The sequence below is a fragment of the Chiloscyllium plagiosum genome, unplaced genomic scaffold, assembly GCF_037043375.1.
Source record: "Chiloscyllium plagiosum isolate Xiang-an unplaced genomic scaffold, Cpla_swu_hap1 HiC_scaffold_3, whole genome shotgun sequence".
In the NCBI taxonomy this organism is placed as follows: domain Eukaryota; kingdom Metazoa; phylum Chordata; class Chondrichthyes; order Orectolobiformes; family Hemiscylliidae; genus Chiloscyllium; species Chiloscyllium plagiosum.
Genome location: NW_028270141.1, coordinates 162,529,455 through 162,554,941, shown reverse-complemented (window position 1 = coordinate 162,554,941; position 25,487 = coordinate 162,529,455). Strand labels below are relative to the sequence as shown.

Here is a 25,487-nt window from a genome sequence, read left to right as displayed (position 1 = left end):
AGAGGCATGGAGTATTTTATAAACAGTGAGAAAATTCATAAAGCCAAAGTACAAATGGATCTGGGAGTGCTAGTCCAGGATTCTCTAAAGGTTAATTTGCAGGTTGAGTTCGTGATTAAGAAAGCAAATGTAATTTTATCATTTATCTCAAGAGAGTTGGAATATGAAAGCAGCGATGTGCTACTGAGATTTTATAAAGCTCTAGTTAGGACCCATTTGGAGTACTGTGTCCAGTTTTGGGCCCCACACCTCAGGAGGGACATACTAGCTCTGGAGCGCGTCCAGCAGAGATTCACACGGATGATCCCTGGGATGGTAGGCCTAACATACGATGATCGGCTGAGGATCCTGGGATTGTGTTCATTAGAGATTAGAAGGTTGAGGGGAGATCTAATAGAAACTTACAAGATAACGCATGGCTTCGAAAGGGTGGACGCTGGGAAGTTATTTCCATCAGGTGGGGAGACTAGGACCCATGGGCACAGCCTTAGAATTAGAGGGGGTCAATTTAGAACGGAAATGAGGAGACATTTCTTAAGCCAGAGAGTGGCGGGCCTGTGGAATTCATTGCCACGAAGCGCAGTGGATGCTGGGAAGTTAAATGTCTTCAAAGCAGAGACTGATAAATTTTTGATCTCACAAGGAATTAAGGGATACGGGGAGTGTGTAGTAAGTGGCGTTGAAACACCCATCAGCCATGATTGAATGGCAGAGCGGACTCGATGGGCTGAATGGCCTTACTTACACTCCTATGTCTTACTCTCTTACAGATAACTGAGGATCTCCTTACAAGTTTCTCAATTTCCCTCTGACTATTAGGGGGTCTATAATACAATCCCAATGAGGTGATCATCCCTTTCTTATTTCTCAGTTCCACACAAATAACTTCCCTGGATGTAGTTCTGGGAATATCCTCCCTCAGCCCAGCTGTAATGCTATCCCTTATCAAAAATGCCACTCCCCCTCCTCTCTTGCCTCCCTTTCTATCCTTCCTGTAGCATTTGTATCCTAGAACATTAAGCTGCAAGTCCTGCCCATCCTTGAGCCATGTTTCCGTAATTGCTATGATATCCCAGTCCCATGTTCCTAACCATGCCCTTTGGCTTTGATCTTTATGTCCTCGTTGTCTACAGGAATAGTGCCAGAAGACTGGAGGATAGCCAAGAAGGGGAGGAGAGACCACCCTGGTAAGTGAGCAATACTTCAGTTGTGGGTAAAGAGTTGGAAAGGATTATAAGAAATAGGATTTATAATCATCTAGAGGGGAATAATTTGATTAGGGATAGTCAATAAGATTTTGTGAAGGGTAGGTCATGCCTCACAAACCTTATTGAGTTATTTGAGAAGGTGACCAACCGGTGGATGAGGGTAAAGCAGTTGATGTTGTGTATATGGATTTCAGTAAGGCATTTGATAAGGTTCCCCACGGTAGGTTATTACAGAAAATACAGAGGCATGGGATCGAGGGTGATTAGCAGTTTGGATCAGAAATTGGCTAGCTGAAAGAAGACAGAGGGTGGTAGTTGATGGGAAATGTTCATCCTGGAGTTCAGTTACTAGTGGTGTACCACAAGGATCTGTTTTGGGTCCACTGCTGTTTGTCAGTTTTATAAATGACCTAGATGAGGGCAGAGAAGGTTGGGATAGTAAATTTGCGAATAGCACCAAGGTTGGTGCAGTTCTAGAGCGCGCAAGGATGTTGTAGGTTACAGAGGGACATAGATAAGCTGCAGAGCTGGGCTGAGAGGTGGCAAATGGTGTTCAATGTGGAAAAGTGTGAGGTCATTCACTTTGGAAGGAGTAACATGAATAAAGGGTACTGGGCTAATGGTAGTGTAGATGAGCAGAGAGATCTCAGTGTCTATGTGCACAGATCCCTGAAAGTTGCCACCCAGGTTGATAGCGTTGTTAAGAAGGCATATGGTGTGTTGGCGTTTATTGGTAGGGGATTGAGTTTCGGAGCCATGGGGTCCTGTTGCAGCTGTACAAAACTCTAGTGTAGCTGCATTTGGAGTATAGCGTACAGTTCTGGTCACCGCGTGACAGGAAGGATATGGAAGCTTTGGAAAGGGTTCAGAGGAGATTTACCAAAATGTTGCCTGGTACGGACGGAAGGTATTATGAGGAAAGGTATTATGAGTGATTTGAGGCTGTTTTCATTAGAGAGAAGGAGGTTAAGAGGTGACTTAATAGAGACATATAAGATGATCAGAAGGTTAAATAGGGTGGACAGTGAGAGCCTTTTTCCTCGGATGGTGATGGCTAGCACGAGGGGACATAGCTTTAAATGGAAGGGTGATAAATATTGGACAGAGGGCATGGAATGTCCTGCCTGCAACAGTAGTAGACTTGCCAACTTTAAGGGCATTTAAATGGTCATTGGATAGTCATATGGATGATAACTGAATTTAGGTTAGATGAGCTTCAGATTGGTTTCACAGGTCGGCGCAACATCGAGGGCCGAAGGGCCTGTACTGCGCTGTAGTGTTCCACATTGGAGCTATACAGAACTTTGGTTAGGCCACAGCTAAAGAAGTACATCCAGTTCTGGTCACAGCATCACGTGAAGAAGAGAGGTGGAAAGCACTGCCTAAGAAGGTAGTGTTTGGGGGAATGGAGGGGGGGGGTCTCACAACCTTTCAAAGGTACGTGGATGAGCACTTGAAATGTCACAACATCCAAAACCGAAGGCCATGGGATGTGTAGATAGGGTGGTGCAGACTTGATGGGTCAAAGGTCCTCTTCTGCACGGTATGACTCTATAATTCAATGACAACGGCAAGGAGGTTCTAATCGAACTGTGAATAATGTGGTCAAGCTAGAGTATTATTGGCAGGTCTGGAAGCAACATTATAGAGGAATATGACTACACTGGAAAGAGTCAGAGGAGATTCACCAGGGTTTTGCCTGAGCTGGAGTGATTCAGCTACAAAGAGCTTTGGTGAGACCACACCTGGAATACTGTGTGTAGTTTTCATCTCCTTATCTGAGGAACAAAGGTCTGTATACAGAGGGATTCTGCAGTGAAGGTTTAGCCGACTGATTCCTGGGATGGAACGCCTGATATATAAGGAGAGGTTGATTCAGTTAGGATTGTAGTCAGTGGAATTCATAGGTATGAGGGAAATCTAACAGAGATCTGTAAAATTCTAACAGTATTAGAAAGAGCAAAGGCAAGAAGGACGTTTCTAATGGGGTCACAATCTACAAGTAAATGAGATGAAAAGACATTTTTTCACCCAGAGAGTGGTGAGCTTGTGGAATTTGCTACCACCGGAAGCACTCAAGGTCACAAAATTGTATAGTTTCAAGAATGAGTTGGATTTAGTACTTGAACTAAAGTGATGAAAGGGTATGGGGGAAAAGGAGGAAGCAGCTTTTCTTTATTCATTCATGGGATGTGGGCATCGCTGGCTGAGTCAGCATTTATTACCCATCCCTAGGTGCCCTTGAGAAGGTGGTGATTAGCTGACTTCTTAAATCCCTGAAGTCCTTGTGCAGCAGGTTGAATGACAATGTCTTTAGGGAGGGAATTCCACAATTTTGACCCAGCAACAGTAAAGGAATGGCGATACATTTCCAAGCAAGTGGCTTGGAGGGGAATGTTCAGGTGGTGGTGTTCCTGTATATCTTCTGCTCGTTTCCTTCTGGATGGAAAGGTCATGAACGGTGTTATCTGAGGATCTTTGGTAAATTTCTGCAGTGCATCTTGTTGATAGTGTACACACTGCTGCTACTGAGTGTCAGTGATGTAAATGTTTGTGGTTGTAGTGCCAATCAAACACGGGCTGCTATGTCCAGGATGGAAGGTAAAAACAATGACTGCAGATGCTGGAAACCAGATTCTGGATCAGTGGTGCTGGAAGAGCACAGCAGTTCTCCCCACCTCCACCCTCCTCTCACTTATCTATCCACTCTTCAGGCTCTCTGCCTGTATTCCTGATGAAGGGCTTTTGCCTGAAACGTTGATTTTACTGCTCCTCGGATGCTGCCTGACCTGCTGTGCTCTTCCAGCACCAATAATCCACATGTCCAGGATGGTGTCAAACTTCTAAAGTATTGTTGGAGCTGCGCCTATCCAGGCAAGTGGGGAGTATTCCATCCCACTCCTGACTTGAGCCTTGTAGATGGTGGGACAGGCTCTGGGGAGTCAGGAGGGGAGTTACTCACTGCAGGGTTCCCAGCCTCTGACCCCAATGGTGGGACAGGCTTTGGGGAGTCAGGAGGGGAGTTACTCACTGCAGGGTTCCCAGCTCTGACCCCAATGGTGGGACAGGCTCTGGGGAGTCAGGAGGGGAGTTACTCACTGCAGGGTTCCCAGCCTCTGACCCCAATGGTGGGACAGGCTTTGGGGAGTCAGGAGGGGAGTTACTCACTGCAGGGTTCCCAGCCTCTGACCCCAATGGTGGGACAGGCTCTGGGGAGTCAGGAGGGGAGTTACTCACTGCAGGGTTCCCAGCCTCTGACCCCAATGGTGGGACAGGCTCTGGGGAGTCAGGAGGGGAGTTACTCACTGCAGGGTTCCCAGCCTCTGACTAGGAACAGTCTACGAAGGTTTGCTATTACATTGGACGATCAGCCATGATCATTGTGAACGGTGGAACAGGCTTGAAAGGCCAAATGCCCTACTGCTGGTCCGAGTATCGATGCTTCCAGAAAGACTGTGATTGTTTTCCTCAGAACAGAGAAGGCTGAAGAGGGAATCTGACTGAAGTGGATGAGGTTCTGAGGGTCACAAAAGGGTAGATATGGAGAAACTCTTCCCATTATTGGAGGGGTCAATAACCAGGAGTCACAGCTTTAGGCAGAAACAGAAATTGTTGGGAAGACTGAGCAGGTCTGGCAGCATCTGTGGAAAGAAAGCAGGTAATGTCTCGGGTCCAGTGACCCTAACAGGGGGTATGGGGATGGGTGGGAGAGTGTGGTATGGGTGTCTGTTTGTGTCTGTGTGAGAAAAGTAAGCAGCGGAGATGGGGACTGGTGGAAGAGAAAGAACATCAGGCAGATGAAAAAAAACCGACAATGGTAAGTCAGGAATGAAGATGAGCTGCTAATGGGGACCATAAGCAGGTGAAAGTGGGTTGTCAGTGCTGAAAGCAGCCCACATGATGATAGGGCCCAGATGTAGGGGTGGGTAAAGGCCATGGAAGAAGGTGTTCAGACCCTAAAATTATTGAACTCAGCACTGAGCCCTGAAGGCTGCAGAGTCCCGAGGTGGAAAATGAGATGCTGCTCTTCCAGCTTGCACTGAGTTTTTCCAGCAAATTCTGTTTTTGTTTCAGACTTCCAGCATCCACAGTTATATGTTTTATTTTTATGGCCCAGTTTTAGTGCATGGAGCAGAAAGTTTAAAGAAGATTTGAGGAGAACGTATCTCACTGAGCAGGTCATGGAATTCCTGGCCTAAAAGGGTGGTAGAGGCAGGAACTTTGATGAAATCTAAGAAGTATTTAGATGAACACTTGAAACAACATAGCATACAAAGATACAGGCGAAGAACCAGAAAATGAAGTTAAACTAGATGGATGTTTAATCTCTGTGTGGACATGACGGGATCTCTCTATTCTGATTAAAACACAAGCCCTAGGCCTTCCGCCAATAAATTAAAGATTATTATTTATTCCTTATGTGAGATCCTGTTTGGACATCAGAAGAGAATACAGAGATAGGAAAAGGCAAGACCCTGAAGGGATCTGAACAAGGAGGTGAGAACTTTAACACAGGAACCAATTTTGTTCAGTGAGCCTCATGTGATGACTAAATGGGGCTTGGTGGGAGTTGCAATAGGAGCAGCAGAAGTTTGGATGAGTTAGATTTATGGAGAGTACAGGATATCCGGGGGAATACTGGAATACTCAAATCAATCTGACAGTGTTATGGGTGAGGGTTTCTATGGCTGAACTGAGGTACGGGTGCAATCCAGTGATAATATAGAGGTGGCAATAGAGCTCTTAAGGGGAGTGGAATCAAGGGTTATGGGGATAAGGCAGGAACAGGATACTGACTGAGGATGATCAGCCATGATCATAATGAATGGTGGTGCTGGTTCGAAGGGCAGAATGGCCTACTCCTGCACCTATTGTCTATTATCTAATTGGGTAGCTATGGTATGAAAAGTTTAATACCATGTTATCCAGATTGAAATGGACAATATTCATACTTGGCAGTAGATGGGAAAAAAATGCTGTCTTACCCAGTAACCCAGAATCCAATGAGAAGGGCTTATTGGTGAACATACATTCGAAAGAGACTAGGTGGAATACCTTGTTCACAGTGTTGTGTGTTCCAACGATGCGGATATATCTGCAAACAAAAAACAAAATCAGTATCAGGAAAATTACATCATTCTCTCACAGGTTGGCACATTTAGACCCACCAGTCGAGAGTATATATTTTGTTCCAGGATCTGAGAAAGATCATCTGAGCTATATAATAATTGAAGTGTCACTGGAGCCAGAAAACAGTTCATAGACACTGACTTGCAAATTAACTTTTCTTGTGTAGCCTTTCACAAGCTGTAGGTTATCTCAGAGTACAACGGGACCATGGTCAAATGGGCCAATGGACTGAGGAGTGGTAGATGGTGCATAATTTAGATAAATGTGAGGTATTGTATTTTGGTAAGGCAGGGCAGGATGGGATGGTGCATGGGGATCCACGGTGACTTGTGCACGTGGATTCAGAATTGGCTTGCCTAAAGAAGACAGAGGGAAGTGGTGGAAGGGTGTTTTCCAGACTGGGGTTTGTTGACTAGTAGTGTTCCGCAGAGATCCGTACTGGGACAAAATGACTTGCATAACAATGTAGATGGGTAGATTCGTAAGTTGGCAGATGACACTAAGATTGGTGGAGTTGCGGACAGTGTCAAAGGTTGTTCAAAGATACAGTGAGATATAGATCAGTTGCAGATATGGACGGAGAAATGGCAGATGGAGTTAGAACATAGAAAAGTACAGCACAGGACAGGCCCTTTGGCCCACGATGTTGTGCCGAAGGTTAATCCTAATGTAAAATATAGTAACTTAACCTAAGCACCCCTCAACTCACTGCTATCCATGTGCATGTCCAGCAGTCGCTTAAATGTCCCCAATGACTCAGCTTCCACCACCACAGCTGGCACCACATTCCACGCATTCACAACTCTCTGTGTAAAGAACCTTCCTCTGACGTCTCCTTTATACCTTCCTCCTAATATCTTAAAACTATGACCCCCTCGTGCCAGTCAATCCTGCTCTGGGGAAAAGTCTCTGGCTATTGACTCTATCCATCCCTCTCATTACCTTGTACACCTCGATCAGGTCTCCTCTCTTCCTCCTTCTTTCCAGAGAGAAAAGTCTGAGCTTAGTCAACCTCTCTTCATAAGGCAAGCCCTCCAGTCCAGGCAGCATCCTGGTAAACCTTCTTTGCACCCTCTCCAAAGCCTCTGTATCTTTCCTATAGTAGAGCGACCAGAACTGGACACAATATTCCAAGTGTGGTCTCACCAGGGAGTTGTAGAGCTGTAGCAAAACCTCGCGGCTCTTAAACTCAATATCCCTGTTAATGAAAGCCAAAACACCATATGCTTTCTTAATAACCCTATCCACTTGTGGGGAAATGTGTTGCTGGAAAAGCGCAGCAGGTCAGGCAGCATCTAGGGAACAGGAGAATCGACGTTTCGGGCATTAGCCCTTCTTCAGGGCTAATGCCCGAAACGTCGATTCTCCTGTTCCCTAGATGCTGCCTGACCTGCTGCGCTTTTCCAGCAACACATTTCCATCTCTGATCTCCAGCATCTGCAGACCTCACTTTCTCCTCAAAGCTATCCACTTGTGTGGCAACTTTGAGGGAATTATGTACTTGAACACCCAGATCCCTCTGTTCCTCCACACTGCCAAGAATCCTGTCTTTAATCCTATTTTCAGCATTCGAGTTTGACCTTCCAAAATGCATCACTTCACATTTATCCAGGTTGAACTCCATCTGCCATTTCTCAGCCCAACTCTTCATCCTGTCTATGTCGCCAGGGAACTTGTGCAGGGGAGAAGGGTTCACATTTTTGGATCACTTTTTTGGTGGTGACCTGTATAAGAAGGAAGGATTGCACCTGAATTGGTAGGGGACTAATATACTAGCAGGAAGATTTGCTACAGCTGCTCAAGAGGATTTCAATTTGAAGGGAATTCGAGCTATTTGAAAGGAAGTGCACATTTGATATGTAGGAGGCTTTAAAACATTGGTTGAAGATGGTGCAGGATAGGCATGTCCCTTTGAAAACAATGGATAGGAAGGGCAAGATTTGTGAACCGTCGATGATAGAAATCGCGCGACTAGCCAAGAGGAAAAGGGAAGCGTACGTAAGGTCCAGGCAGCTAAGAACAGAACGGGCCCTGGAAGACTATCGGGAGAGTAGGACCAGTCTTAAACAAGGAACCAAGTGGGCTAAAAGGGGTCATCAAATAACTTTAGCAAGCATAATTAAGGAGAATCCCGAAGTTTTTTATTCTTATATCAGAAGCAATAGGGCAACTAGAGAAGGGATTGGTCCACTAAAGGATAAGAAAGGAAGGCTGTGTGCCAAACCTGAGAGAATGGTGAGATTCTGAATGTTTACTTTGCATCAGTGTACACTGAGGAGAGGAACATGATGAATGTTGAGATTAGAGATAGAAGTTTGTTTACTCTGGATGACGTTGACATAAGGAGGGAAGACGTGTTGGGTAGGCTAAAGGATATTAAAGTGGACAAATCCCCAGGACCGGATGGGATCTATCCCAGGTTGCTGAGGGAGGCGAGAGAGGAAATAGCTGGGGCCCTGACAGATATCTTTGTAGCATCCTTAAATACAGGTGAGGTGCCAGAGGACTGGAGGGTTGCTCATGTTGTCCCCCTGTACAAGAAGGGTAGTAGGGATATTCCGGGTAACTACAGACCAGTGAGCCTGATGTCGGTGGTGGGAAAGTTGCTGGAGAAGGTAGTGAGGGAAAAAGTCTATTTATATTTGGAAAAGAATGGGCTTATCAGTGATAGGCAACATGGTTTATGCGGGGGAGATCGTGCCTTACCAACTTAATAGAGTTCTTCGAGGAAGTGACCAAGTTGTTAGATGAAGGAAGGGCTGTAGATGTCATATACATGGACTTTAGTAAGGCATTTGATAAGGTTCCCCATTGGTAGATGATTGGAGAAAGTGAAGTCACATGGTGTGCAGGGGGTTCTAGCTCGGTGGATAAAGAACTGGTTGAGCAACAGGAGACAGAGAGTAGAAGTTGAAGGGAGTTTCTCGAAATGGAGAAAGGTGACCAGTGATGTTCCACAGGGGTCAGTGCTGGGGCCACTGTTGTTTGTAATATACATAAATGATCTGGAAAAGGGCACTGTTGGTATGATCAGCAAGTTTGCAGATGACATGAAGATTGGTGGAGTAGCAGAAAGCATAAGGGACCGTCAGAGAATACAGGAGGATACAGACAGACTGGAGAGTTGGGTGGAAAAGTGGCAGATGGAGTTCAATCCAGACAAATGTGAGGTGATGCATTTTGGGAAGTCTAATTCGAAACTGAACTATACTGTAAACGGAACAGCCTTGGGAAAAGTTGATGGGCAGAGAGATCTGGGAGTGCAGGTCCATTGTACCCTGAAGGTTGCTGCACAGGTGGAAAGAGTGGTCAAGAAGGCATACAATATGCTTGCCTTCATCGGACGGGGTATTGAGTATAAGAGCTGGTAGGTCATGTTAAAATTGTACAGGACATTGGTTCGGCCGCATTTAGAATACTGTGTACAGTTCTGGTCGCCACATTACCAATAGGATGTGGACACTTTGGAGAGGGTGCAGAGAAGGTTTACGAAGATGTTGCCTGGTATGGAAGGTGCGAGCTATGAAGAGAGGTTGAGTAGGTTAGGTTTGGTTTTATTAGAATAAAGGAGATTGAGGGGGGACCTGATTGAGGTTTACAAAATCACGAAGGGTATAGACAGGGTGGATAGAGATAAGCTTTTTCCCATGGTGAGGGATTCAATAATCAGAGGTCACGCTTTCAAGGTGAGAGGTGGAAAGTTTAAGGGAGATACACGTGCCAAGTACTTCACACAGAGGGTGATGGGTGTTTGGAGCACGTTGCCAGCAGAGGTGGTAGAGGCAGGCATGGTAGATTCATTTAAGATGCGTCTGGACAGATGCATGAGTAGGTGGGGAGCAGAGGGATACAGGTACTTAGGAATTGGGCGACAGGTTTAGACAATACATTTGGATCAGCTCAGGCTTGGAGTGCCGAAGGGCCTGTTCCTGGGCTGTAAATATTTTTTGTTCAACTAGTGATGTTGGAGGCGGTGGCGGGGGACGCACAGTGATAGTGAGGAAAAAGATCAATCTGAGACTGGTACAGTTGGGAAAAGGAGTGAGTCAACCAGGCAGGGACAAAGCAGAGAACAAGGTAGGACTGATAAACTAAACTGCATTTATTTCAATGCAAGGGGCCTAACAGGGAAGGCAGATGAACTCAGGGCATGGTCAGGAGCATGGGACTGGGATATCATAGCAATTACGGAAACATGGCTCAGGGATGGGCAGGACTGGCAGCTTAATGTTCCAGGACACAAATGCTCCAGGAAGGATAGAAAGGGAGGCGAGAGGAGGGGGAAGTGGCATTTTTGATAAGGGATAGCATTACAGCTGTGCTGAGGGAGGATATTCCCGGAAATACATCCAGGGAAGTTATTTGGGTGGAACTGAGAAATAAGAAAGGGATGATCACCTTATTGGGATTGTATTATAGACCCCCTAATAGTCAGAGGGAGATTGCGAAACAAATTTGTAAGGAGATCCCAGCTATCTGTAAGAATAATAGGGTAGTTATGGTAGGGGATTTTAACTTTCCAAACATCGACTGGGACTGCCATAGTGTTAAAGGTTTAGATGGAGAGGAATTTCTTAAGTGCATGCAAGACAATTTTCTGATTCAGTATGTGCATGTACCTACGAGAGAAGGTGCAAAACTTGACCTACTCTTGGGAAATAAGGCAGGGCAGGTGACTGAGGTGTCAGTGGGGGGGCACTTTGGGGCCAGCGACCATAATTCTATTTGTTTTAAAATCGTGATGGAAAAGAATAGATCAGATCTAAAAGTTGAAGTTCTAAATTGGAGAAAGGCCAATTTTGATTGTATTGGGCAAGTACTTTCAGAAGTTGATTGGGGGCAGATGTTTGCAGGTAAAGGGACAGCTGGAAAATGGGAAGCCTTCAGAAATATGATAACGAGAGTCCAGAGACAGTATCTTTTTCCGTGTTGTACACCTTTATGTAGTGCACTTTGGGAGATCAAATGTTAAGGAAAAGTATCCAGTTAATGGCAGGACCCTGAACAACAGTGATGTACAGAGAGACCCTTAGGGTTCCAGTCCACAGCTCCCTGAAAGTGGCCACGCAAGTAGACAGGGTGGTAAAGAAGGTGTATGGTATACTTGCCTTTATTGGTCGGGGAATTGAGTACAAGACTCAGGATGTCATGTTGCAGCTTTATAACACATAAGTTATAAGTTAGTTTGGAGAGGGTGCAGGTTTACCAGGATGCTGTCTGGATTAGAGGGTATGGGCTATAAGGGGAGGCTGTTTTCTCTGGAGCAGCAGAGGCTGTTGGGAGACTTGACAGAAGTCTATAAAATTATGAGGTGCATGGATCAAGTTAAAGGTCAGAGTCTTTTTCCCAGAGTTGAAATGTCTAAACAAATGGGCATGCATTTAAGGTGAGAGGGGGAAAGTTCAAAGAAGATGTGAGGGACAAGTTTTTTACACAGAGAGTGGTAGGAGTGTGGAACGTGCTGCCAGGGGGTGGTGGTGGAGGCTGGTATGATAGGGGCGTTTAAGAGACTTTTAGTTAAGCATGTGCATATGTAAGGAATGGACCAAGGGCAGGCAGAAGGGATTAGTTTAATTTGGCGTTGTGTTTCACATAACATCATGGGCCGAAGGGCCTTTTCCTGTGTTGTTCTATGTTTTAATATTTTTTATATCATATTTTTTAGAATCATATCAGCCTATAGTGCAGAAAAAGGCCCTGCAGCCCATCGAGTCAGCGGGCTGTGACCTTTTGTGTACATGCTTGTGTCTGCATGTGAATGTGTCTGCATCTGTGTGTGAGACAGACTGTATGTCAGTATGCATGCGTGTATGCCTGTATTTGCATGTGGCCGGTTGTGCATGTGTCCTCTGTGCATTATTCTGTGCATGCTATTTGCGTGTCCATATGTGGTTGTCTGTGCGCATGTTGTTGTGTGCATATGTCCGTGTGCGCTTGTCTTGTGCATGTCTGCATAGTGGGGGGGTGTCTGTGTGTGTGTGTGTGTGTGTGTGTGTGTGTGTGTGTGTGTATGTCGTGCATTTGTCTGTCTGTGTACATTCGTGTGTGTGTGTGTACATGTGTGTCTGTGTGTGTCAGTAGTGCATGTGTCTGTGTACATTTGTGTGTGTGTGTGTACATGTGTCTGTGTGTGTCAGTAGTGCATGTGTCTGTTTGCGTGCGTGTCAGTAGTGCATGTGTCTGTGTACATTTGTGTGTGTGTGTGTACATGTGTCTGTGTGTGTCAGTAGTGCATGTGTCTGTGTGTGTGCGTCTGTGTGCGTGTCAGTAGTGTATGTGTCTGTCTGTGTGCATTTGTGTGTTCCCCACATATCTCCGATAAACTTTTCCCCCTCACCTTAAACCCACGTCCCCTTCATATCTGACATTTCCACCCTGGGAAAAAGACTCTGAATCTCCACCCTATCCAAGCCTCTCATAACCTTATATACTTCTATCAGGTCACTCCTCAGGCTCTGTTGCTCTGGCAAATACAATCCACATTTGTCCAACATCTCTTTATAGCCAATACACACCAATTCAGGCAATATCCTGGTAAATCTCTTTTGTACCCTCTCCACAGCCTCCACATCCTTCCTATCAGGCCCTCTGGCCCATGATGTTGTGTCGAACATGATGCCAAATGAAGTTAATCCCTTCAATCTGCCCTTGGTCATATCCCTCCATTGCTTGCATATTCATATGCCTATCTATCGTATCTGCCTCCACCACCATCCCCCAGCTGCATGTTCTAGACTCCTACCTCTCTCTGAGTAAAGGATTGCCCCTGTCATCTCCTTTGAACTTTCTCCTTAAAACAATGCCCCCCCCCCCCAAACCCGGGAAAAAGATTCTGACTATCAATCCTATCACTGCATCTCATAATTTTACAGACTTCCATCAAGTCTCCCATTATCCTTCGCTGCTCCAAAGACAACAACCCATGTTTTTCCAGCCTCTCCTTATAGCTCATACCCTCTAATCCAGGCAGCATCCTGGTAAACCTCTTCTGCACCCCCTTCCTTCCTGTAATTGGCAACTGGAATTGAATGCAATACTCTAAGTATGGCTTAACTAATGTCTTATAGAGCTGCAATATGACATCCTGACTCTTGTAGTCCATTCCCAGACCAATAAAGGCAAGCATGCCATAAGCCTTCTTTACCACTCTGTCTACTTGTGTGGCCACTTTCAGGGAACTATGGATTGGAACCCCAAAATCCCTCTGTATATCAATGCTGTTCAGGGTCCTGTCATTAACTGGATACTTTTCCTTAACATTTGATCTTCTAAAGTGCAAGACCTCACAACTACCTTGATTAAACTCAATCTGCCATTTCTCTGCCTATATCTGCAACTGATTGATATCGCGCTGTATCCTTTGACAACTATCGCAACACCACCAATGTTTGTGTCGTCTGCAAACTTACCAACCCACCCATCTACATTCCCATCCAGGTCATTTATTCATATCACAAACAGCAGAGGGCCCAGTACTGATCCCTGCCGAACCCCACCAGTCACCGACCCCCAGCCTGAAAAACCTTTCCCCCACTACCCTCTGCCTTCCCAGGGCAAGCCAATTCTGAATCCACACAGGCAAGGCCCCGTGGATCCTGTGAATCTTAATCTTCTGGATGAGCCGACCATGAGGGACCTTGTCGAAAGCCTTACTAAAATCCACGTGGGCAACATCCACTGCTCTATCCTCATCGATCACCTTCATCACCTCCTCGAAAGATTCAATCACGTTAGTAATCCATGACCTGCCCCACACAGAGCCATGCTGACTGGCCCTAACTCGGTCATGCTTGTCCAAATGTGTGTAACCTTAAAATTTTTCTCCAATACCTTCCCAACCACCAACACGAGTGTCACTGGTCTATAATTTACTGAGTTATTGCTATTTCCCTTCTTAAATAGAAGAACAAAGTTAGCTACTCACCAGTCCTCCAGTCCCTCTCCAGTGGCTGATGAGGCTACAAGATCTTGGCCAAAACCCCAGCAATCTCCTCTCTTAGCTCTCTCAGTAACCTGGGGTAGACACCATTGGGCCCTGGGGACTTATCCATCTTAACGCTCTTCAAAAGACCCAACACCACTTCTTTCTTAATCGCAAAATGCCCGAGCATATTAGCTTGCTCCACACAAATCTCACCACCGTCCATATCCTTTCCCTAGCTGAATACTGACACAAAGTACTCATTTAGGATCTCACCCATATCCTCTGCCTCCAAGCACTAGTATGCTCCTTTATCCTTGAGTGGGCCTGCCTTCTCCCTCATTATTCTCTTGTTTTTAATGTATCTATAGAATGACTTGGGAGAGTATTGAGTACAGGAGTTGGGAGGTCATGTTGCGGCTGTACAGGACATTGGTTAGGCCACTGTTAGAATATTGTGTGCAATTCTGGTCTCCTTCCTATCGGAAAGATGTTGTGAAACTTGAAATGGTTCAGAAAAGATTTACAAGGATGTTGTCAGGGTTGGAGGATATGAGCTACAGGGAGAGGCTGAACAGGCTGGGGCTGTTTTCCCTGGAGCGTCGGAGGCTGAGGGGTGACCTTATAGAGGTTTATAAAATTATGAGGTGCATGGATAGGTTAAATAGACAAAGTCTTTTCCCTGGGTCGGGGAGTCCAGAACTAGAGGGCATAGGTTTAGGGTGAGAGGGGAAAGATATAAAAGAGACCTAAGGGGCAACTTTTTCACGCAGAGGGTGCTACGTGTATGGAATGAGCTGCCTGAGGATGTGGTGGAGGCTGGTACAATTGCAACATTTTAAGAGGCATTTGGATGGGTATATGAATAAGAAGGGTTTGGAAGGATATGGGCCAGGTGCTGGCAGTTGGGACAAGATTGGGTCGGGATATCTTGTTGGCATGGACGGGTAGGACCGAAGGGTCTGTTTCCATGTTGTACATCTCTATGACTCTATGACTTACCAAGGTCATTTCAAGGCTCCTTGAGTACTTTACTGCTTTCTTTATATTCCCAATGAGCCCGGTCTGATTTTAACTTCCTAAATTTTACAGATGCTTCATTTTTCCTTTTGACTAAATTCACAAACTCCTCATAACCCAAAGGTCTCTCATCTTTCCATCCTTGCCTTTCCTCCTTACTGGAATGTGCTGATCCTGAACTTTGATCAGGTCTTTAAACAACTCCCACATGTCAAATGTGGAGTTGACAGCAAATGTGAGTTGCATGCAATACATCAAACGTGGCCTAATTAAAGTTTTATACAGCTGCAACCTGACTTGCCAACTTTTATACTCAATGCCCTACTGATGAAGGCAAATGGAGAATTAGTGGAATGTGTTGCTTCATGGTGCGTTAAGTGACTGGAGAGGGAGGGAGCTGAATGGAAGTGCTTGGGAATGGGAGAGTGTCTTTATTGGGGTCACGAAGGGTAGAATTGCAATGGGTGGTTTTGGAAATGTAGCGTGGGATGCAATGTTTCTGGGTTGCTCAGTTCTGTTTCTGGACATGTGTTTGGGAATTAGCAGCTACATTTTAATGGGATATTCCACTTTCTGCCCTGATTTTTTTTCTTAAGTTGGGATGCATCTCGTTTGGGAGTTCTGACGGTATACAGTGTACAATGAAAGCTTCAATTTTCTCCTGCACTCTGACATATATTTCCTGGTACGTACAAAGAGGTGAATAATACTGACACAAAGGAAGGGGTTCAGTTTCATTCGTTAATGAAACTGGCTGTCTCACATTTGGAAGTTGAGTGGCTTCACAATAAACTCATTGCTCACCTTTTATCAACATGTTTGTAATGCCAACATGAGACCAGTTCTAATTCCTACCAAGACTGAAGAAAGAGAATTTGTTCCACACACTTGGTTGCATTTGATTGCAGCAGCACAGGGTAGCTGTGTGATCTAATAGCTTCCCATCGATCGCCCCAAACCAATACATTCCTTCATTAAAGAGAAAACGAGGCAGGGAGCTATAGGCCACTCTATATCTCTCATAGATTGACATTCCCTCTTATTAACTCGTAATTGTCAGGCAGATTCACCTCCAGCATCAGCCATCCATCTCTTCTCACTCAGCTTATACCAGTACAAAAATACATACTCTGGGGATCAATAGGCCAACAATTACATGAATTAAATCACTCGCTCAGTCTGCAATGGGGATACACCGTCCAAAGTAAGTTACAAAGCATAACACAGAGACATAAGAGCTTTGAGAAAAGACTCGTCCAAATCCATCACAACACTAAATAAACAGGACGTTTTTTTGAGTGTGACAGGAGAATATCAACATTGTATTATATATTAAATCATGGATAGAATTCAACCAGGGAAAATCAGTCAGACCATAAGCTGTATGTAAGAAATGACAATTCAGGGCAAAATTAACAGATTTTTAAAGATTTTAGATTAATAAATTAATACATTTGCACAAATGTAGATTGACTAAAGAAAGCCAGAATATATACTTCACTAATTTGCTTGCGATTTTTTTTGTTGAAGCAACACGGGTTTAATGTGGGTAATTAAAAACCAAAAGTGCTGTAAAAACCCAGTCGGTCTGGCAAGATCTGTGGAAAGAGAAACAGAGTTAGTTTTTCTAATTTTTCAATTTCTGACTTGACTCTTCTTCAGAACTGTAGGATAATGCAGTTCACGCAGTGTACGTGAACTTTAAAAAGGCTCTTTAAAGAAATGCCGCATCACAAGCTTATGAGCCAAGTCAGAACCCAGGCTATAAAAGGGTCCATGGCCACTTGGACATGGAATTGAATGAGCAACAAGAAACAGAGAGTAATGGTGATTTTTTTTCCCTGTCAGACTGTTTGCAGTGGAGTTCCCCAAAGTGAGCTGAGGTATCAAGAGGGAATGGCAGATACACAACCCAGTTCAAACTTCAAGTTACTGAGATTGCAGAGTAGAGAAACAGTGATCCAGCAGCGAGAGAACTCAAGGTTTCAGGAAAGAACATTAGAGATTGAAGGAAGTTTAGGCAAATGCTTTGGACTAAAAGTGCAAACAGGGGAAAGCCCAGCATGTGGCCAGAACTTGCAAAATAAGTCTATGAAAATTGGCAGAGTGGACTCTCAATTTCTTAATGATTGATCAGAATCTTCACATTGAAAAAAGTCAAAAAGTTAAATCTCACAGATTCCAAAGCTTGCCCTGGATAGTGTGCCAGGTTTATGAAGACAAACTATTTTGTGCTGCAATAAAACACCAAGATTTCATAACTTTGCCGGGCAGGATTTTTATAACAGACCTTTCACTTTTTAGCAGTTTATAAATTGGCCTTTATTGGGAACATGGTAAGACTCCCACAGATTTGACGTGTCAACCAATCAAGCAGTGAGCAAAGTTGGAGAGAAAACAGTATTAGTGAAGACAGGTGGCCAAGCAAAGAGAAGTTGTGTTGTTTTGTGATGCCTTGTAAGGCTGATGGTACAAAGGTTATGCCAATGGAATTATTCCAGAGATGAATCCTCCCAAAACAGCAATTCTCAAAAGGAGCAGTCATCCAATTCACAGTAAAAGGAGATTGATAAGGTGAATTTAAAATATGACTGAGGAAAGGATTTTCCAACCAGGTTGGTTAGGTAAAGAAAAGCTTTTCCTGGAACAAGACAAGCTCAAACCTCATTTTTTTGCTGAAGTCGTTGAAATTAGATCAAAAAGCAGTGATGTAACCAGCAGTAACCAGCTATGTCCACCCATTTGCCGTATCTGTAAAGAAATCTTCAATGATTCTGGACACCATGAGGTCTCATAGCTGGTCAAAAATGGGCAAGGAAACCTTCTGCTGATTACCATGTACCATCCTAATGAATCACTCGCATCATGTTGAAAAACACTTGGTGGTGGTACTGAGGATGGCAAGGGTGCAGAATGTAATCTGGGTGGGGGACTTCAAATACCACCACCAAGGGTGACTCAGCAGCAGCATTACTGATCGAGCTGGTCAGATCCTAAAGGACATCGCTGCCAGACTGGGTCTGTGGCAGGTGGGGAGGGAACCAGCAAGACAAAAAAACCTACCTGACCTCATCCTTACCAATCTGCCGGCTGCGGATGCATTTGTCCATGACTGTAGTGGTAAGAGTTACCACCGCACAGTCCTTGTGGAGCCAAAGTCCTACCAATTGAGAATACCCTCTCTTGTGTTGTGCTGCACTATCCCGGTGCTAAATAGAACAGACTTCAAACAGGTCTAATAACTCAAGACTGGGCATCCATAAGATGCTATGGGCCACCAATAGCAAGAAAATAAACTTCTAATCTCATGACTCAGCATATCCTCGAGTCTAAATCAACCCTGGTTCAACAAAGGGTTCAGGAGAGCATTCTGGATTAGTGGTGCTGGAAGAGCACAGCAGTTCAGGCAGCATCCAAGGAGCAGCGAAGTCGATGTTTCGGGCAAAAGCCCTTCATCAGGAATAAAAAAAGGTTCAGGAGAGCATGCCAGGAGCAGCAGTGTCAACCTGGTGAACTGGATGATCCATCACAGGCTCTTCTCGAGGTCTCCAGCATCACAGATACCAGTCTTCAGCCAATTTGATTCACTCCATGTGACAGCAAGAAGCAGCTAGAAGCACTGGATACTGCAAAGGTAACGAGCACTGACAACATTCCGGCAATGTTACTCAAGAATTACGCTTTAGAACTTGCTGCACCCACACCCAAGCTGTTCCAGTGCAACTATAACACTGGCATCAACCCAACAAAGTAAGCCCTGTACAAAAAGTAGGACAAATCCAACCCGCCCCACACTGTCCCATCAGTCAACTCTTGGTCATCAGTAAAGTCATGGAAGGGGTCATCAACAGTGCTATCAAACAGCACCTGCTCAGTGGCACTGAGCTTGGGTTCCATCAAGGCCATTCAGCTCCTGACCTCAAAGAACAAAGAACATTACAGCAGGAACAGGCCCTTCGGCCCTCCAAGCCTGTGCCTATCCAGATTCTCTATCGAAACCTGTCGCCTATTTTCTAAGGATCTGCATCTGTCTAGATACATCTTAAATGATGCTATCATGCCTGCCTCTACCACCTCTGCTGGCAAGGGGTTCCAGGCACCCACCACCCTCCATGTAAAGAACTTTCCACGCATATCTCCCCTAAACTTTTCCCCTCTCACTTTGAACTCATGACCCTTAGTAATTGACTGCTCCACTATGGGGAAAAAGCTTCTTGCTACCCACCCTGTCTACACAGGAGCAGCAGCGTCAACCTGGTGAACTGGATGATCCATCACAGGCTCTTGTAAGATTTTGTAGGCCTCAATCAGATCCCCCCTCAATCTCCGTCTTTCCAATGAAAATAATCCTAATCTACTCAACCTCTTCTCATAGCTAGCACTCTCCATACCAGGCAACATCCTGGTGAACCTCCTCTGCACCCTCTCCAAAGCATCCACATCCTTTTGGTAATGTGGTGACCAGAACTGTACGCAGTATTCCAAATGTGGCCGAACCAAAGTCCTATGTAACTGTAAGATGACCTGCCAACTCTTGTACTCAATACCCCGTCCTATGAAGGAAAGCATGTCATATGCCTTCTTGACTATTCTATTGACCTGCGTTGCCACCTTCAGGGAACAATGGACCTGAACCCCAGCTCTCTCTGTACATCAATATTCCCCAGGACTTTTACATTTACTGTATAGTTCGCTCTTGAAGTGGATCTTCCAAAATGCATCACTTCGCATTTGCCCCGATTGAACTCCATCAGCCATTTCTCCGCCCAACCCTCCAATCTATCTATATTTTGCTGCATTCTTTGACAGTCTCCTTCACTATCTGCAACTCTATCAATCTCAGTGTCATCTGCAAACTTGCTAATCAGACCACCTTTACCTTCCTCCAAATCACTTATACATATATCACAGACAGCAGCGGTCCCAGCACGGATCTCTGTGAAACACCACTGCTCCATTATCATAAACTCCCTTCCATTATTACAATGTCTCCTATTGCCCGACCAGTTCTCCATCCATCTCGCTAGTACATCCTGGACCCCATGCAACTTCACTTTCTCCATCAGCCTACCTTGGGGAACCTTATCAAAAGCCATACATAGATGTCCATGTATGTGACATCTACTGTCCTTCCCTCATCAACCAACTTTGTCACTTCCTCATTTGCTTCAGCCACCTCTTCTTACACACCGCCATAAATTCCTTCTTTAAAATTAATAAAACAGTCTTGGACTCATCCTCGCTCACTCAAACTGAATGTAAAATGTAATTACATTACGGTAACTATAAATTTAGGGGTGTTTTCACTATGACATCATTAATTAATCCAATTTCATTGCACAAGATTAGGTCTAACACAGACTGGTCTCTCATTGGATCCAGAATGTATTGCTCTAAGAAAACACCCTGAAAACAAAAATCCTTGACAGTCAACACCTTGACTCCCTTTGACAGTCACCACCTTGACTACCTTTGCCATGACATTCACCACCTTGACATTCACCACCTTTGCCATGACAGTCACCACCTTGACTCCCTTTGACAGTCACCACCTTGACTACCTTTGCCATGACATTCACCACCTTGACTACCTTTGCCATGACAGTCACCACCTTGACTACCTTTGACAGTCACCACCTTGACTACCTTTGCCATGACAGTCACCACCTTGACTACCTTTGCCATGGCAGTCACCACCTTGACTACCTTTGCCATGACAGTCACCACCTTGACAGTCACCACCTTGACTACCTTTGCCATGACAGTCACCACCTTGACTACCTTTGCCATGACATTCACCACCTTGACTACCTTTGACAGTCACCACCTTGACTACCTTTGCCCTGACATTCACCACCTTGACTACCTTTGACAGTCACCACCTTGACTACCTTTGCCATGACAGTCACCACCTTGACTACCTTTGCCATGACATTCACCACCTTGACTACCTTTGCCATGACATTCACCACCTTGACTACCTTTGCCATGACAGTCACCACCTTGACTACCTTTGCCATGACAGTCACCACCATGACTACCTTTGCCATGACAGTCACCACCTTGACTACCTTTGCCATGACAGTCACCACCATGACTACCTTTGCCTATGTGGTTTTCCTCATGGATCTGCAGATGAAAATCTCCTAGAATTACTGCTGTAACTTGTTTCCCATTTCTTTTCTTTATTTGTGGAACGTGCCAGCATTTCTTGCCCCGTCCCTAGTTGCCCCTTGAGAAGATGGGGGTGAGCACCTTCTTGAACCACTGCAGTCCATATGTTGTGGGTTGACCCAAAATGCTGTTAGGGAGGGAGTTACAGGATTTTGACCCAGCGACACTGAAAGAATAGTGATATATTTCCAAGTCAGAATGGTGAGTGGCTTAGAGGGGAACTTGCAGGGGATGGCATTCCCATATATCTGCAGAAGTTGTGGGTTTGGAAGATGCTGTCTGACGATCTTGGGTGAATTTCTGCAGTGCACCTTGTAGATAGTATACACTGCTGCTTCTGAGCATCATTGATGGTGGAGGGAGAGGATGTTTGTGGATGTTATGCCAACCAAGCATGCTGCTTCATCCTGGAGCTGCGCCTATCCAGGCAAGTAGGGAGTATTGCATCACACTCCTGACTTGTGCCTTGTAGATGATGGACAGGCTTTGGTGAGTTAGGTGAATTAGAACCTGCCTCTGACATCTGTCTTAAATCTCTCACCCCTCAATTTGTAGTTAGGCCCCCTCGTACAAGCTGACGTCATCATCGTAGGAAAAAGACTTTCACTGTCTACCCTATCTAATCCTCTTGTATGTCTCTATCAAATCCACCCCCCCCCCCCAACTTAGCCTTCTTCTTTCCAATGAAAACAGACCCAAGTCTCTCAGCCTTTCCTCATAAGACCCTCCCTCCAGACCAGGCAACATCCTGATAAATCTCCTTTGCACCTTTTCCAATGCTTCCACATCCTTCCCGAAATATGGGGACCAGAACTGTACACAATATTCCAAGTGTGGCCGCACCAGCGTTTTGTATAGTTGCAGCATGATATTGCGGTTCTGGAACTCAATCCCTCTACCAATGAAACCTAACAGCCTTCTTAACAGCACTATCCACCTGGGTGGCAACTTTCAGGGATCTATGTACATGGGACTCCAAGATCCCTCTGCACATCCACACTACCAAGAATCTTTCCATCGACCCAGTACTCTGCCTTCCTGTTATTCTTCCCAAATTACTCACTACAGTATCCCTAGCCGCTTGACTGCTCTTGCAACCACTGTTTATTTGGTGAGGCTAGCTGTGTTTCTGATCAACGGTAACCCTCTTGAGGTTGATAGTAGAAGATTTGGTGATGGTAACACCACTGAATGTCCAGGGGTGGTGGTTAGATTGTCTCTTGTTGGTGATGGTCTGGCATTTGTGTGGCACGAACGTTACTTCCTTTATGCTCCACTCTACCAACGTGGTTAATATTAGGGGCATGTACAACACTCCCACCAGTGACTTCTTTCCTTTAACACTTCTTACCTCTAACTCAGCTGTTTCCACATCCTGGTTCTCTAAACCTACGCCATCCTTCTCTGTTCTTCTAACATCATTAACCAACAGAACCACACCTCCACCTTTTGCTAGTTTCCTGTCATTTCTAAATGTCCTTCAAGATCAAGGTCCCATTCCATGCCTTCCTGTAGCCACGTCTCTGTAGTGGCTACCAGATTATACTTATTCATTACTATTTACAGTCTCATTTCATCTGTTTTGTTGTGAATTTTACATGTATTCTTTTACAGAGCCTTTAGTTTTATTCCCATGATAGATTTTGTAACTTCTCAAATTATCTGTTGGTTAGGTTCGAGAATTGTTGTCTGTGCAGCAAGGGTGTTATTCATATCCATTTGGATATTACCATTTAAATTGTTTCTTTTGATAATTTTTGATATCCTTCGTTGGTCAAGGATAGTATAACGGTGGCTGAAAGAACTTTTGATGAGGACTCGTCTACTGAGATGGTGTGGGCTGAGGTTAGAAACAGGAGAGAAGAGGTCACACTGCTGGGAGTATTTTTAAAGGTCTCTGCAGAGTTCCAGGGAGGTGGAGGAGAGGATTAGCAAAATTATTCTGGGTAGGAGTGAAAGGAACTGGGTGGTCATTAGGGGGACTTTAACTTCCCCAACATTGACTTGAAATGCTGTAACTCTAGTACGTCGGATGGATCAGTTTTTGTCCATACTGTTTCCTGACACAGTATGTTAAAGGGCCGACAAGAGGGGAGGCCACACTGGGTCTGGTGCTTGGTAATGAACCAGGCCAGGTGTTTGATTTAGTTGTAGGTGAGCACTTTGGAGACAGTGACCATAATTCAGTTACCTTCAGTTTAGCGATGGAAAGGGATAGGTACATGCCACAGGTCAAGAGTTATCGATGGGGGAAGGGCAACTATAATGCGATTAGGCAGGAATTAGGATGCATAGAATGGGGTAGCAAAATGCAGGGGATAGGGACAATGGAAATGTGGAGCTGGTTTAAGGAACAGGTATTGCGTGTCCTTGATAGGTATGTCCCTGTCAGGCAGGGAGGAAGTGATAAGGTAAGGGAACCGTGGTTTACGACAGAAATTGTATCTCTCGTTAAGCGGAAGATGGTACAGAGGAGGGGATGGAGAGTTACAGATCAGCTAGGGAGGATTTAAAGAGAGAGTTAAGAAGAGAAAAGAGAGGACACAAGCAGTCTTTGGCAAATAGAATAAAGGAAAACCCTAAAGCTTTCTATTGGTATGTGAGGAATAAAAGGATGACTCGGGTAGGAATAGGGTCAGTCAAAGACAGAAGTGGGAATTTGAGTGTGGATCCTGGAGAGATCGGAGAGGTGCTAAATGAACATTTCTCATCGGTGTTCACTCAGAAAAAGGAGAATATTGGAGAGGAGAAGAATGAGATACGAGATATTAGACGAGAAAGGATTGAGGTTAGTAAGGAAGCGGTGTTATCAATTCTAGAAGGAGTGAAAGTAGACAAGTCCCTTGGGCCGGATGGGATTTATCTGAGGATTCTCTGGGAAGCTAGGAAGGAGATGGCGGAGCCTTTGGCATTGATCTTTGAGTCATCATTGTCTATGGATTTAGTACCAGTTGACTGGAGGATTGCAAATGTTGTGCCCTTATTCAAGAAGGGCAGTAGAGATGACCCAGGTACCTCCTTCCCAAGATCCACAAGCCTGACCACCCTGGCCGACCCATTGTCTCAGCATGCTCCTGCCCCACTGAACTCATCTCTACCTACCTCGACACTGTCCTATCCCCCCTAGTCCAGGAACTCCCCACATACGTTTGAGACACCACTCACGCCCTCCACCTCCTCCAAGACTTCCGTTTCCCCGGCCCCCAACGCCTCATCTTCACCATGGATATCCAATCCCTCTACACCTCCATCCGCCATGACCAGGGCCTCCAAGTCCTCCGTTTCTTCCTCTCCCGACGTCCCCAACAGTACCCTTCCACTGACACTCTCATTCGTTTGGCCGAACTGGTCCTCACCCTTAACAATTTCTCCTTCGAATCCTCCCACTTCCTCCAGACCAAAGGGGTAGCCATGGGCACACGTATGGGCCCCAGCTATGCCTGTCTCTGTGTTGGCTACGTAGAACAGTCGATCTTCCGTAATTACACCGGCACCACTCCCCACCTCTTCCTCCGCTACATTGATGACTGCATTGGCGCCACCTCGTGCTCCCGTGAGGAGGTTGAGCAATTCATCAACTTCACCAACTTCACCAATTCCACCCTGACCTTAAATTTACCTGGACCATCTCTGACACCTCCCTCCCCTTCCTGGACCTCTCCATCTCCATCAGTGACGACCGACTTGACACTGATATTTTTTATAAACCCACCGACTCCCACAGCTACCTGGATTACACCTCTTCCCACCCTACCTCCTGCAAAAATGCCATCCCGTATTCCCAGTTCCTCCACCTCCACCGTATCTGCTCCCAGGAGGACCAGTTCCATCATAGAACACACCAGATGTCCTCCTCCTTTAGAGACCGCAATTTCCCTTCCCACGTGGTTAAAGATGCCCTCCAACGCATCTCGTCTACATCCCGCACCTCCGCCCTCAGACCCCAGCCCTCCAACCGTAACAAGGGCAGAACGCCCCTGGTGCTCACCTTCCACCCTACCAACCTCCGCATAAACCAAATCATCCGCCGACAT

General features: G+C 45.3%; 1 protein-coding gene across 1 annotated transcript in view; it reads right to left on the bottom strand.

Annotated features, from left to right (window-relative positions):
- btbd9 (BTB domain containing 9) overlaps positions 1-25,487 on the bottom strand; it is a 169,695-nt gene that overhangs the window by 62,453 nt on the left and 81,755 nt on the right. The window contains exon 5 of the mRNA XM_087976845.1: positions 6,194-6,303. Coding sequence (XP_087832971.1) covers positions 6,194-6,303 — 110 coding nt within the window. The remainder of the gene's footprint in view (positions 1-6,193; positions 6,304-25,487) is intronic.